At 40.3% G+C, this 15,149-nt stretch overlaps 2 protein-coding genes across 3 annotated transcripts in view; both read left to right on the top strand.

Moving 5' to 3' along the window:
• dync1h1 (dynein, cytoplasmic 1, heavy chain 1) overlaps positions 1 to 1,233 on the top strand; it is a 38,754-nt gene extending 37,521 nt beyond the window's left edge. Inside the window, exons 76-78 of the mRNA XM_055053130.1 lie at positions 21 to 189; positions 600 to 724; positions 802 to 1,233. Coding sequence (XP_054909105.1) covers positions 21 to 189; positions 600 to 724; positions 802 to 930 — 423 coding nt within the window. The 3' untranslated portion in view covers positions 931 to 1,233. The remainder of the gene's footprint in view (positions 1 to 20; positions 190 to 599; positions 725 to 801) is intronic.
• Positions 1,234 to 6,685: 5,452 nt separating this feature from the next.
• wdr20a (WD repeat domain 20a) lies at positions 6,686 to 14,810 on the top strand. Of its 2 annotated transcripts, none has more exons than XM_055053198.1 (4): positions 6,686 to 7,002; positions 10,594 to 10,776; positions 11,266 to 12,460; positions 13,976 to 14,810. In XM_055053198.1, the coding sequence occupies exons 1-4, from the start codon at positions 6,739 to 6,741 to the stop codon at positions 14,059 to 14,061; spliced, it is 1,728 nt and encodes a 575-aa protein (XP_054909173.1). In that variant the 5' UTR covers positions 6,686 to 6,738; the 3' UTR covers positions 14,062 to 14,810. The 2 variants fall into 2 exon arrangements, with proteins under 2 accessions (XP_054909173.1, XP_054909171.1); XM_055053196.1 differs by having other exon boundaries at positions 6,687 to 7,002; positions 11,266 to 12,570.
• The last annotated feature ends 339 nt before the right edge of the window (positions 14,811 to 15,149 follow it).

The following is a 15,149-nucleotide window of genomic DNA, read 5'->3' as shown; positions in this document are numbered from 1 at the left end:
GTTGTTTCCTGTTTTCCCAGAACATCCATGTGTGCCTGGGCAGCCTGTTTGTGCCGGAGGCGTACATTACCGCCACCCGCCAGTATGTGGCGCAAGCCAACAGCTGGTCTCTGGAGGAGCTGTTCCTGGAGGTCAACGTCACGACGGCTCAGGGCGCGTCGCTCGACGCCTGCAGCTTCGGCATCAAAGGTCTGACTGAATCCTCCTGAGGCCAACATGTTGAAAACGTCACAAAAACAGCTGCACACTCTCAACATATCAGAAACATAACGCATTAAGTGATAAAATAATTAGGTTATTTTACACAGCACCTCATTTTGAACTGATTCTCTGAGCTTCCTGATAATTTTTGTGGTTTTGGAACAAGCTGCTGTATTTTGGGCAAATTGTGGTTTCAATGTTTTTCATTTTTATTTCGGGGCGGAGCTCTGTGATCTGGGAATAATCTGGACCGCTCTCACGTTTCAATGATTTTAGATATGCATCGAGAAACGCCGTCTGCTGCGTGTTCAACGGGATTTTGTCAGAGTGAAATGTGCAGAATGTGATGAGAAGCGGGTCAGATTTGATCTCGATTGGTTCTGGTTTGTCCCGTCCAGGTCTGAAGCTGCAGGGCGCCACCTGCGCCAACAACAAGCTGTCTCTGTCCACCTCCATCTCCACCGAGCTGCCGCTCACGCAGCTCCGCTGGCTGAAGCAGAGCAGCGCCGAGAGCAGACACATGGTACCAGCAGCACCAGAACAGAACCGCTGGATCCACTGGCTCAGAGCTCCTAACTGAGCCGTTTCCTCTGTCTGCAGGTGACGCTTCCCGTGTATCTGAACTTCACCAGAACCGACCTGATCTTCACCGTGGACTTCGACATCGCCACCAAAGAGGATCCGCACAGCTTCTACGAGCGAGGCGTCGCTATCCTCTGCACCGAATAATTTCCCCCTGACAGTCCTGATCATATGATTATTACACTCTAGTTACTCAGTTAGTTAATCACTCAGTTACTCAGTTAGTTAATCACTCAGTTAGTTACGCAGCTGGTCGCTGTCGTCGTGTTGTTAGAAATGCTGGTGGAGCCGCTGGGCTTCGGTCGTACGGTTTTCTGCAAAGTGACTGAAGGTGAAGCAGGATGTCGTCAGATGGCAAAACTGGGAAGATGAGATTTGGGGAAAGAAAGTTGGAAAGATTTTAGAGTTGATGTTTTTAGACTGAATAAAGCTTTCTTGCATTGGAATAAAAAAACTGTTGTCTTGTTAATGAGCGAGAGATTAAAACTTCACACAACTCTTAAGATATCTGTAGGAAAAACATGAAAAACTTATTTTATGCATGTTTTCAAGTTATAAAATGTTTAAATTTTAATTTAGCTGAGAACCAGATGGGTTTGTTTTCTGACAAAACTAGTTTAACTAAAAACTCCCCGCAGTCACCCAACCAGTTACTGTTCAGTTAGGAATCAGTGCAGCAGATTAATTAATCTGTGGCAATAACATAATTATGTCCTGAAAGAAATGCTGCCACCTGCTGGGTGAGTTTAGCAGGTCACCTTCCTAAAAAATTGGCCTAAAGAATTGGCAATAAACATTTTTGCAGTTAAAGTTTTATTGCAAAAAAATAAAAGGCTAGTTAGCCTCCAACATCCAATAATCCAGTCTTTAATCCGTTACTGTAGCAACGTGATCACTCTTTAGAAAACAAATGAAACCTTTAATCTGATCACATTTGAAAGTGAAGACATCCCAGGTTTTAAAAAATCTTAACTGAAGCCTTTTTTTTATTTTTATCTCAGATTATTGAACATCACTGCTTCCTAATCTCCATAATCTGGGCTTTGACTAGGCTCGGATGTCTCCATTTTTCAGTGGATTCACTGATGTGTTTTGGGTCGTGATGCAGCAGCCGGTTCTGGTCCAGATTACATTTTCTGATTTCCATTTTTTTATTCACTCTAACTGTAAGTTATTAACAAAAACTTTTACTGCAATTTGCAGCATGCTATATAATTAAAATAGTTGATCTCCATGACAACAGTCTGACGTTACCTGCACCAGGCCCCGCCCACCTGCTCTTACATCATCAACACGCCACACAGATTAAAACCCGATAATCTTTAATTTCCAAACACTCAATGAAATGTAAAAGCTTTGGTTTCATAGCAACATAAAGATCCAAGTTAACAGCAATTCCTGGAGTTTCAATCATTTGCTAACATTCGATCAGCGTAAATAAAATAAATTTCAACTTTGACCAAATTATGGCTAAAATTAGGGGACTTAAAAATCAGGAGGAATCTAATCTTTACAATGAATCCATTTTATGAAACTTAATCTAAATATTCTTGGGAAATCAAAACAAGCTGAATTAAAAGCCCCTAAGCAAAAACAAACATTTCTGGTTACAATACGAGACTCAACAGCATTTATGACCAGAAGCCTCCATCATTGTTCATCAGGTTCATCCTCCATGTTTCCAACACAGTGCCTCTTCCTTGGCTCCGCCTCCACCTGTCCTCCAGGTGGGAGCTCCTTCCTTTTGCAGAGCCTGAGTGAAGAGCTGTTTTCCTCTGCATCCAACCCGGAGCCATCAAGCTGCACATCCATGGCATGGATGGCCTTTGTTGAACAGCTTACACTTTGATGAAGCATCGACTGATGATGTGTGAAACAGTCTCTGCTGCCGTTTGTCGCCATTTCACTGACTGTGAAAGAGGCGGCGCGATGATGCAACAATCGCCTTCTCTGCCCAGAGAAGCTGCATCCTCCTAAGGAGCCATGTGGAAAATTAACAGCAATTATTTGACTTATTTTTTAGCCCATCAGAGCAAAAAGAATAACAAAAACTCGTTTTCACCATATAGTTGATTCATTTATAAATATCTAGTGAAGCTAAATATTTTTACTTACCAAGCCAAATATTTAGTTTAAACCAAAAAAAAGTTCAAATATAAGCCTGACTAAATATTTAGATATCAACTTGCATTTAGCTTGAAGCTAACCACTAAGTTACAAAACTAAATAATTTAGCTTGATAACTAGATAAGCTAAATATTACTAGATATTTTAGCAAAAATCTAGCCTAAGATAGATATTTAGTAAATATCTAAATATATATCAAGATATTTAGTAAATATTTTGTTAGCAGGCTAAATATTCATTTACTTTGAATGTTAAATATTTAGTTTTTATCTTGGTAAATATTTAAGTTGAAGCTAAATATCTATCTTAGGCTACTTTATAAAGAAAAGTATTTAGTTTGCCAATTAAATATTTTGCTTAAAACTGAGATTTTTAAAATGAATGGATGAGAAATATGACTTTGAAACATGAACCCATTTTTCCCATCTTATGGTGACTAAAAAGCTGAAATTATTGCTATTAATTTCTGACGATCTCTCCAAATCCTCCTCCTTTACCTTGCTGCCTCTTGTCCCTGCTGGCGCCGCTGGAGTCCTCAGAATCCTCTGAGCTCCCGTCATACGGGTCCAAAGACTGCAAGACCACAGCCACACCATGAGTCAGCAGGATGCGTTAGAGGCGACCGGATCTGAGGATGCTCACCAGCGAATAGCAGCCATGTCTTCCTGTAGAGTTGTGTGTTAACGCCACGGTCCGGTTGGAGGTTCTGGCTTCTGGTGCGCTGCTCACACATCCCTGCTCACAGCAAGCAGAGACTTTGACCTCCACAGGTCAGGAGACACAACCTGAACAGCAGCAGCCAGAACTTTGCATACTCTCATCACCAGTCTGAATATGAACAGATTGTTGTTTTTTCTTTCATTACACAACTTCAAATAGTTTTAATTTATTGGTTTTCTTTGTTTCACAAAAGTCCATGCTGTAAAGACTGTCAGTCTGTAAAGTGTTAGAAAACGATTCCTATGAAAATAAACAATGGAGAACCTTCTCAGGAGAAACCAACCAACCAAAATGACTTCAAGAGCTCAACAACTCCTCCTCCAGAAGAACCCAGAGCAACCTGAGCGTCCCATCTGATCTGATCTACCACTCACAGAAAGATAAACACGGTGGAGGTAGTGTGATGATCTGTGTACTGCTGCAGCATCTGGATGACTTGTGGTAATTAATGGAACCAGGATTTCTGCTCCAAAAAGAATCTAAAATTGTTAGTTTCTGTAGCCAGAACCCAAACCCAACAAATTTCTGAAGATTAAAGGACAAAATGAAGGTTTCAGAATGGCCTAGTCAAAGTAGAGTTTCTGTGCATGCCCTTTCCAAGTTGGAAATGATCCCAAATACAACTTTTACATCAGATTTGACAAATATAGCATCTTTTTTTATTACAGTGTCTTGCTAATGGCATAAAATGTCACCATATGCCTGGACACCAATGATACTGGCCCTTTAAGAGTCGGTACAGCTGGACAGTCCTTCCACCCTCAAACCAAGCAGTTCAGATACATCAAGGCTGAGTAAAAGGTTTGATGTTTAAGAGTTGATGAGTACCAGAGTGCTGGTGTCCGACCGCCTGGGGCTGACCTCAGAGTCTGAATTTGTGCTGGAGTCCATCTTACACATCTCCCATCAGCGTCACAGCGAGCGGGAGAAAAAACACGTTTCATGAAACCAAATCAGTAAAACGTCAACAGATGAGGCTTCACTCCTCTCACCATGCAGCTCAGAGTCAGCTGGTCCATCGGGTTTGGTGCGTCAGAGTTTCTGGGGTCTGGACAGGAAACAGAAATAAAGTCACCAGAAAATCACATCTGGCTTTTTAAATGCAAACATTGCCGTATCAGTAAATTAAGATGTCTCTATAAAGTGAATTAGTTGGAGTAAATTATTTGTCTCTCTGAAAATGATAAAATTAAAACTCTTTGGACTTTCCACAATGACTAAACTTTGGTTAAAAATGACAGAATAATGAAAACCTTCAGTTATATATGTTATATGCGTCTCAGATATATTTACTATAAAAACTATTTTCAGTACTTTAGGGAACAAAACACTAAATAAAATGCAGCCCTTAAAAACAGTTTAGAACAGGCATCTTCAGGACACCAAAAACATGGAAACTGACTCTCATCACTGAAATCATCATATTTTCATATCTAATGATGCTCCAATGGAATCAACAGAAAAGAGGATAATTCTGACAGTACAGACAGATTTTAAGGTTTTTAAGTTATAAATTATCATGACAAAATATTTTATGATAATGATACAATAGTTTTCTCCAAAAGACATAATAAATTTAGGGTTTTAGCAATTTTTTCATTTTCAGGGAATAATTCTATAATTATATAAGTTTTCCTCCACAGAATGACACTAAAATCACAGCAATATATATTTTAATGAATTTGTTTTCTCTAATTTGGTTGGTAAATGTTTATTTTACATCATTTTATAGAAATGTATCCATCCTTTTAGAACTTAAATATTTAAATTTGGTGGTCCTTTAAAAAACTGAATTTGACTTTTTTCCCTCCAAATTTAAATGAACAATTTTAATTAAATTATGGAAATATGAAATGATATTTTAACTCTGGAACATCGTGTTGGTCACTTCTCCGTTTGCATGTTAAACAAAAACATTTCCGAATCTGTAATTTGCTCTGCAGTGATGTTCATGTACCTGGATGCTGCTGTCATCTCCTGTAGGGCCTCAGCTTGCTCCTGCATTTGGATCATGAATATTGGGGTGAAATAATGGATTCACGCTGCAGGAAACCTTTCAATCAGCGCGGTCGCAGCTGTTTGTGATTCTGAAGCAGCAAATACATTTGCTCAGATTGAAACGTCCGGTCAGACCCGTTTTCAAAATAAAACAATAATTTTGCAACTCCAGAAAAGCTTCAGTGAAAGTTTTGTGGCTCCTTTCCATTTTCTGACCTTCATGTTAAAATATGTTTAATCAGATTATAATTATTTAGAAACTACTTTCTTCCGTGCAAATCGAAAAATAATTATGTTTCGGTATTTAATTAGAGAAACTGAGTCCAATGTAAAAAATGGACACAAACTGTTATCGCTACACTTTAAACATGTAAATTATATCTTTTTGATTTAATAAAACTGAAGATAAATATAAAAGTTTCAGTTGTAATATGTCCCTCTGGCCACCAGGGGGCGTTTCGTGCTGACGTTGTGACGTAAAACCAGTTTTCATCTCCTCATAATTTACTGCAAACAAATTAAACTTCTGACTCCAGAGGATCTTATCTGCCAGCAGGAGCTCGTTGGTATTATTTTTGATTCAATCAGGGCTTTATCCTGTTATATTTCATCAATCAACGGGAGTAAAACTTTGGTAAACAAACAAACAAAAAATATTTGCAACAGTTAAATCTAATAGAAATTAAAGTTAAAACCTGTCCAAGCTGCTCATTCGTCATAGTTTTTACTGAAGCCAACTGATCAACTCTGTTACCGCTTGTGATGTCATCAATCCAAATAGCAGGTCACCTTCCACCTTCGTTTCTATTTATATTTTTTATAAAAAATAAATAGAAACGACAGCTGAGAGCACGTCTTCAAAACAGTGAAAACAAAATGCTTTGTAGAATTTTGTGTACTTTATTATTATGATCATAAAATATTTAATTTTATTTTATTGAAGATATAGATGTAGTAAATAGAAATACAAATATATGAGAAATAAGATCTAAACGTTGCAGCTTTTGACTTCTCCTTCTTGCAGTTCCGTAGTACCCCGCTAGGGGGAGAGGTGGAGTCGGAATGCCCTCTGCCGTCGTGCGTAAGATCCGGCCTGGGGGAAAGGGATGAATGTTAATTTCAAAGATGGCGGCGGAGGGAGGAGGGAAGGAGATGAACGAAATTAAAACTCAGTTCACCACTCGGGAAGGCGTCTACAAACTCCTCACTCACTCCGAATATAGCCGTCCCAACAGGGTGCCTTTCAACTCGCAAGGTTCCAACCCCGTCAAGGTCTCCTTCGTGAACGTCAACGACCAGTCGGGTAACGGCGACAGGATCTGTTTCAATGTGGGCCGTGAGCTCTACTTCTACATCTACAAAGGCGTTAGAAAGGTACTGTACTGACAAGACTGGTGCCAACGAGGATTCCGGCTCTGCTTTCTCAGCTCTTGCTGAAGTTTAGGCTGATCTTTGCGCTGTTGAAGAACTCTGACAGGTGCTTGACTTTCAACTCAGTTAGCATAAGCTAATTAGCTTAGGCTAGGCTATTAGTTAGCCGGCTAACGACTTGCTAAGGTTGCATCTCCACCGAGTTCAGAGGCTAAACTTCTTCTTCAGACTAACTCCATGAGGTTGTGTGAATATTTTAGGGATAAAGGCGACCTTTGCTCCAGACAGAGCGACCTGGTACCTGAGTACATTTGGTTTCAGGTCCAGTTTGTGAAGAAGCTGTCAACAGTTATGCTGTCGACTAGGTTTTGACTGACAGGTATCGATAACTCCAGGTTTACCAATGTTTGATTGGAGTTTGGGGCGATAAAATCGTCAGGGTGTTGATACTCATAATATTAATCATAATTGTATTATGAGTTTAATTAGTACGGAGCCCTCCAGGGGACATGGGATTTTTTTTTTGTTTCTTGCGGTGGCCTCCGTACTTTCTGCCTTAGTACAAGTTTATGTGAGGTTTTTCCATGTATCTCCCTGTAAAATATCTGACATTTTGTATCTTTTTCTTTAGTATAGAAAGGCAACACAAACCTATGATGTAAACAGAAACTTTCATTATGAAAGAAATAAAAATACATCCTAATTTGGACTATTTCTGAGTTATTATCGCTGGTAATTAGTCATCTGACAGTTTTGATTGTGTCTCTGTTCTGTTCGAAGTCTGGATGGTTTAAAGGGCTGCCTTCAGTGCCGATCCATCTTAAACATGCAGTAAATAAATTGATTTTAAATCAGTATTTTGCACCAAAGAGTTAATAATAATTAACACATTTTCACCGAGACTTTGTAAGAGCCATATGAATGAAATAAGTAATCATTGATATGACAGCAGCATGCGACTTTGACACCTGGGTGGTGGGTGTGTCGATGTGGACGTGACATCATCAGGTCACTGGCCTGCTGGCTGTGTGTGTGTGAGGAAGCAGTGAGCGGGGAGGTCAGTTTGGAGCCTGATAATCAAAATGGAATAAATTGACAATTGTGACAGAACAAAGAAAAGGTTTGGAGTTGATTGATACACCGAGTTAACCCGGTGCGGCCCTTCACCACCATTAGTTTGCAGTGTTTTATAATAATAAAACCTATTTATTGTTATTAAATTTTGGTGCAAAAAACTGATTGCATGTTTATGTCTGTTAAGGTTTCGATGGAACTGAACATGAAAATCATTCAGACAACCAGCACAACAGAAACACAATCAAATCTGTCAGATGATTTATTACCCTGAAATAATAACTCAGTAATAGTCCAAATTAGGAGATATTTTTATTTCTTTCCTACTTAGGCAAAGTTTCTGTTCATTTCAGGTTTTTAGTGCCTTTTTATCCTAAAAAAAAAAAGATATAAAACTTCAGATATTTCACAAGGAGATATTAACATTCATGGAAAAACCTCACATAACCTTATATTAAAGCAGACTAAACCGTAAAAAATGCTTACAGTATTCAAGTATGCTGCATGAACTGATCGGTACAGTACTGCGAGGGAACGGAAAGGTTTTGCAAGGGAACACAAAAGAAGAAAATGTCCCCATGTTCCCTGGATGGCTCTGTAAATTAGTTAAAGACAGAACATTATGTGAAACGCAAAAGACAAGAAAAAACACATTAATGATCACAATAACATTATGATGGCTGGAAGCAAGTATGTTAAAATGTCAAAACAATGAATTTAATCTAAAAGAGCAATAAAATATCTGCTAACTAATACCGATAGTGTGTTTGTAAGATTCACTTAGGTTTTTCACAATACACCTCTCAAGACATTTTAAAAAAGCCTCTTCAGTTCAATCACATTCTTTCCAGTTGAACCCAGTTATGAAGCAGTTCATTTGGTTCTGTTCATTATTTGAATTAGTTCAGTTTTTATCAACTAACAGATTATTTGGTTAACACAATTCTCAAAACAGCAACGTTAAGTAACTGATTTTAAAACTTGATTAAATGTGTTAAAAGAGCAGAGTCATCATTTCCGTTCTATCGGGTGTAAACTGTAAATCATTAACAAATCACGCAGTTATTGCTGCAGTCATCTACAGTTACTTGTTCACAGCCTTCAGTGATCTTTGTAACGTCTCGCCTGCCGGATTATTGGACCGAACTCGTTGCTCTGTTACAGTTTTTCTTATTGATCTTCTTCCCTGAGACATTCAGTCTGGCTCTTAAGCAATAATTTTCATCCGTTGTTGTTATAAAGTCTAACCTTTACATACTACTTCTACTTTTATAGCACAAGCTGGTTTTATTATTCTCATTGCCTGTCGGTTTATTTAATGGATGTTGTGTTCAGCAGTGGAAAAGTTTAAAGTTCTTTTTAATAATTTTTTAAGTATAAAATATAGAAAAATGAAACGAAGGATGGAAACTGTTGACGTTTCCAGAATATTTACATTCTAAAATATATTCATGTAAAATAAAATGGACTAAAAGCAATTTAAAACAGAAGAAAAAAAAAAACACAAATTTTTTGTGAAATGAACGACTTCTTACCTTTTATTGATTTAATGAAACCAGCAGGGCACTGATTGCAGTTTTCTGACCGATCGCTGATCTTTAAGGTGGCATTCACATGAACTCCAGTCCGTTTCTCTGAAAAGTCCAGTTCATTTTCTGAGGTGTGAACGCGAATTGACCTCTGACCTCTGGTCCTCCAAAATTCAGTCTGGGATCTGTTTGATATGTGAACACCAAGCGGACCAGAGACCGCTCCAAAAGCAGGAAGTGGACTACAGCACAGGGCATTCTGGGTACATACTACAACAGCTAACGTGTTAGCCTAGCGCTAGCAGGAGAAATGGCTCCTGGTCTTTAGCCAAAGACGAAAGAGAAATCCTCCTGATGCCTCCATTTCTGTTTCCATTTGGTGAAGAAGGAAGTTCAGCTCAGAGTCCTTTTTGTGTCGTTTCCTTCAGAATTGGTGCAGCGCCCCCACAGGCCAGGAGGGGAGCAGGTGGCTCAAACACATATTTATCAAAATGTTTCTAAAAATATTTTCCTGATTTAAAAAAACAACATTTAATCAAGAAAGCTATGAACGGATTTGTTTGGTTGCTGTGTTGTGATGTAGTCTTTATTCCTTTCTTTGTAAACACTGAATAATGTACTGAATAATCCCTGGAGGTTTGCTTTAACTGAGCACTTAGTGTTGTAAATTAAACTGAAAGGATTCATCGATTATCTTCTAGAAAAACAACAAGACAAAGTCGAGTGGAGCTGCATGAGGAAGAGATGGACTTTTATCAAATAATGAATTCAGTTGTAATTAAAGAAAATATAACCGTTTTTTCTATCATCAAGATATTTTGGCTGCTTTTAATGAATCCATCACCCCCCCTAATATTTATTATTATTATTATTATTATTATTATCATGCAGAGTGCTAATAATGCTGCTGTATTCTGTATTGTTGAGGCATAATTGAGAGCTTTTAAAAAATACTACTTCATTCATTTCTTGCATGTCTGTCTCTCCTCAGGCGGCCGACTTGAGCAAACCGATAGACAAGCGCATTTACAAAGGGACGCAGCCCACGTGCCATGACTTCAACCACCTCACTGCCACGGCAGAGAGCGTCTCCCTGCTGGTGGGCTTCTCTGCTGGGCAGGTGCAGCTCATTGACCCCATCAAGAAGGAGACCAGCAAACTGTTCAACGAGGAGGTAGGCGGCCGAGCAGATGGTTCCCTCTGCTGCTGCTGGTTGGACAAACACAACAACGTTTAGCTCACACTGCTCTTTCCTCTGCTAGATGGATTACTGAAACAATCGTCAACTGATTCAGTCATCAGTTTGTCGTTAAATGGAGTCTAAAAAAGACAATTTGCTTAATGTAAACAAAATATCTGTAAAAATATTGAATTAATCGTATAATAATTTATGACAAGCTCAATAATTTCCATTTTTATGATTCATCGCTTTTCTCTTTTCTTTCTCGTTGGATGATAAAAGTCTTCAGTCTGGATCTTTTTTTGAAGGACAGTTTTGTTTACAGAAAATAACTGTATTGGTTATTTTGGATATTTGAAATGTCTTCCAGTTGCAAAGTTCACTGTGATTTAAAGTTTATTGTAGTCATCATGCATGCTGATGGTGCTCAGTCTGTTTCTCTGACCCGATCTTCCTCTCCCTCCCTCGGTTCTGCGCTACCAGAGGTTGATCGATAAATCCCGGGTGACATGTGTGAAGTGGGTTCCGGGCTCAGAGAGCCTGTTCCTGGTGTCGCACGCCAGCGGCAGCATGTACCTGTACAACGTGGAGCACACCTGCGGCACGGCGGCGCCGCACTACCAGCTGCTGAAGCAGGGCGACAGCTACTCCGTCCACACCTGCAAGAGCAAATCCACGCGCAACCCGCTGCTGAAGTGGAGCGTCGGCGACGGCGCGCTCAACGAGTTCGCCTTCTCGCCTGACGGGAAGTTCCTGGCCTGCGTGAGCCAGGACGGCTTCCTGCGCGTCTTCAACTTCGACGCGGTGGAGCTGCACGGCACCATGAAGAGCTACTTCGGCGGCCTGCTGTGCGTGTGCTGGAGTCCGGATGGGAAGTACATCGTGGCGGGCGGCGAGGACGACCTGGTCACCGTCTGGTCCTTCCTGGACTGCCGCGTCATCGCCCGCGGACACGGCCACAAGTCGTGGGTGAGCGTGGTGGCGTTCGACCACTACACCACCAGCGTGGAGGAGAGCGACCCCATGGAGTTCAGCGGCAGCGACGAGGACTTCCAGGACCAGGTGGTCCAGTTCGGGCGGGACCGCGCTAACAGCACGCAGTCCCGCCTCTCCAAACGCAACTCCACGGACAGCCGGCCCGTCAGCGTGACGTACCGCTTCGGCTCGGTGGGCCAGGACACGCAGCTGTGCCTGTGGGACCTCACCGAGGACATCCTGTTCCCCCACCTGCCCTTGTCTAGGACTCGGACGCACACCAACGTGATGAACGCCACGGGGCCGCCCGCCGGCGCCGCCATCATCTCCTCCAGCAACACTACGAACGGAAACAACGGCAGCGCCAACACGCCGGGCGTCACCACGCTGCCGCGCTCCAACAGCCTGCCGCACTCGGCCGGCACCGCCAACAGCACCGCCAAGACCTCTGGCACCGGCGGCGGCATCATGGACAGCGCCATCGCCACCGGTGTCAGCAAGTTCGCCACGCTCTCCCTGCACGACCGCAAGGAGCGGCACCACGACAAGGACCACAAACGCAACCACAGCATGGGTCACATCAGCAGCAAGAGCAGCGACAAGCTCAACCTGCTGAGCAAGAGCAAAACGGACCCGGCCAAGACGCTGGGCACGCTGCTGTGCCCGCGCATGGAGGACGTGCCGCTCCTCGAGCCGCTCATCTGTAAGAAAATAGCACACGAGAGGCTGACTGTACTCATATTTTTAGAGGACTGTTTAGTGACTGCTTGTCAGGAGGGATTTATTTGCACATGGGCGAGGCCAGGCAAAGTGGTAAGTTCTTTCTAACAGGAAGTGTGGGGAGGTTGGAGTGCTGACTTCCTGTCTGTCCTTCTCAAACTGCTTGTGTTGGATTCTCTGGTTTTTATAGCGACGTTTTTATTTGGCAGGCAGCCAGGTTGTCTGCTGAACCTTAAATGTGCAACAGCTTTCATAGGAAGTGTTTAAAACGTTTCAGTGAAAACGTCACTAGAATCAGTAAACGGGATGAAATTTGTCGAGTCGCCTAAAAATCCTCATGTTCGGAACGTGGCTGCTTTATTTTAATTTTTTTTTTTTTCAGTTTTCAATTTGAATCAACTCCAAAACTTTACATCTTTTATGATTCTGCTGAAGATAACAGAAGATAAACATTTTTCTTCACATTTTCATCTTTTTGTTTTTACTCCCCGTCAGTTTGGACACAAAAATAAATGTATTTTTAAAGATTGGTATAGAAATATTACAATATTACACAGCAAGAGTCAAAAGTGATCAGGCTGCTGCTCTTCTAAAGACAAAAATGTGATGCATATACATGTTTTAAAATATTCAAATGCCAAAATTAACTTCAGTTTTCACTTCAAATTTACAGATTAGTTTTAATTTCAGGAAATGTGTTAATTATTTCTGTCCAGTGTGTGCAGATTGGTGTGTAGTTAATGAGGTGACATGAAAATTGAGTCAGATTTAAATAAACTAGAGAAAAAAAAATCAAAATTCAACTGAAAATCTAGTCAGATTTTCTAGCAAAACAACCAAAGTTTTACCAAAATAACATTTAGAAATGTTCAGGGATCCACAGGAAGGCAAGTAAAATTCCTCTGCTTTCAACACGTCGTTGAGTTTTGGATAAAAACTCAGAAAGTTTGAGCAGGTTGACAAACTGAGGCCAGTATTGATCAGAAATCTCACTGTTTGTATTTATTAACTGCCAGCAGAGAAAACCTAAACTAATATCCTGACCTGCATAAAGAATATTTCATCTCTGTTCTAAGGAGAGAAATAAATTCTGCACGTCTGACCTGATTGGTTTGCTTCAAAACAGCTGAAATGCCATCAATAAAAATGTTTATTTTGATTCTGGAGTGAAGTAACTTTCAGAAAGTTTCCCGTTCCGACTGACGTCAAGTGATATGTTTTTAGAAAATTCCCATGATGCTCATATTTCAGCAGAAACGACGAGTTAAACCCCTGAAATGACAGACTGAACTGCGATAACTCTGATTACTGGTGCAGTTAACATATTTTTGGATTAATATCCAGACCTATGAAGCGTTGAGGGAGTGAACTGGAGTCAGGAAGTGCCTTGGTGATGAAAAACTCCCGACATTCCCAGACGTTTGATGGAAAGTTGGGCTGTTTTGTTGCTTGATTTCTGACTTTCCCAATGCAAATCTCCTTGTTTTCCTTTTTTCAGGGTTTATTGTCATCCCAAAACCAAGCCAGCTCTCCCAGTGGAACAGTAGTATAGCCAGAATATTTCTGCTGCAACCCAGAGTCTGATGCTGCTCTTCACCTGCAAGCATTGCAAGTTTTCCTGTTTTCTTTTATTCCCGGTTCTGCTGTTTGTCACTGGAGTTAGAGGAGCGCCGCGACCGTTTCGCCGTCGCACCGCTCCTCTTTTCTGCTCACTTTTAACACATTTTAGATTCTTTTTTTTATTCATATACTTGTCAGATCTCAGACTGTTATCCCAGACGGTTTATTTCCTTCAGAACCACCGACTGAAATACACGTTTTGGAACAACTTTATTAAAAAACATGACGTCCATCTTTATCCTCCCACCTCTTCTGTCTCCTGTGACTAGAAATCTCCCCATTAATGACTTTGCACTGATTTTCTTTAGTTTTTTCTACTCTGATGGAGACAGCGGAGGGTTGGCTGCCTTGTTGCACTCGGCTGAAGGCGGAACGCTGCAATCAGTCTTTTTAAAGGAAAAATGGTTTGCACTTAAATTAGTTTATTAGAAGAAAATAATGGCTTTACATTGTTGGGTGTGCTAAGAATTTACAAATGGCTAACACAGTAGGTGAAGAAAATGCTAAAAAATATTAAAACCTTTATCTATTGAGCATTTATTTTAATATTATTTCAGATTCAAATCTGCTCTGTATCATAATGTGTATATTGTAATTAACTGATTTGATGGGGGCCTAAGCAAACTACCATTACTACAGTGGAAGTTTTGTCATTGATAGTTATATTTCTAAAGCCTAAAGTATACATATTAATATTAAAATAATCTTGAATACTTTGTGTTCTGGTGGTTGTTTATTTCTCTGCACTGACATCATTTTGTGTTAAAATATTTCAAGTTTAACCACCAACAATGTGTTTTTATATATAAATATATTTTACACAACAGCAGCAGCTTTATTTCATGTTTTACTTGAATTGTCTTTATTTTCACATTAAAATGAAACTTTTCACTCTGATTGCTGATAAAATCAGTTTTATTCGGTTCATGTCTCATCAGATTCACTGTTTGCCTTTTTGAGGCTCAGCAGATTAATGTCAGAATAATCCTTAATGTCAGAATAATCCTTAATGTCAGAATAATCCTTAATGTCAGAATAATCCTCGCATTGCA

This window comes from Poeciliopsis prolifica, unplaced genomic scaffold (genome assembly GCF_027474105.1).
Source record: "Poeciliopsis prolifica strain line A6 unplaced genomic scaffold, Auburn_PproV2 SCAFFOLD037, whole genome shotgun sequence".
NCBI lineage: Eukaryota > Metazoa > Chordata > Actinopteri > Cyprinodontiformes > Poeciliidae > Poeciliopsis > Poeciliopsis prolifica.
The sequence above is the reverse complement of the archived record's forward strand: the minus strand, read 5'-3'. Positions and strand labels throughout refer to the sequence as shown.

What these genes read in the sequence shown, in the direction of transcription:
- wdr20a (XM_055053196.1), top strand. Translation starts at nt 6,739, where the DNA reads ATGTTAATTTCAAAGATGGCGGCGGAGGGAGGAGGGAAGGAGATGAAC. An exon ending in GCAAACTGTTCAACGAGGAG is followed by an intron (nt 10,777 to 11,265) that starts GTAGGCGGCCGA and finishes CTGCGCTACCAG; the next exon opens with AGGTTGATCGATAAATCCCG. An exon ending in GGGCGAGGCCAGGCAAAGTG is followed by an intron (nt 12,571 to 13,975) that starts GTAAGTTCTTTC and finishes TCCTTTTTTCAG; the next exon opens with GGTTTATTGTCATCCCAAAA.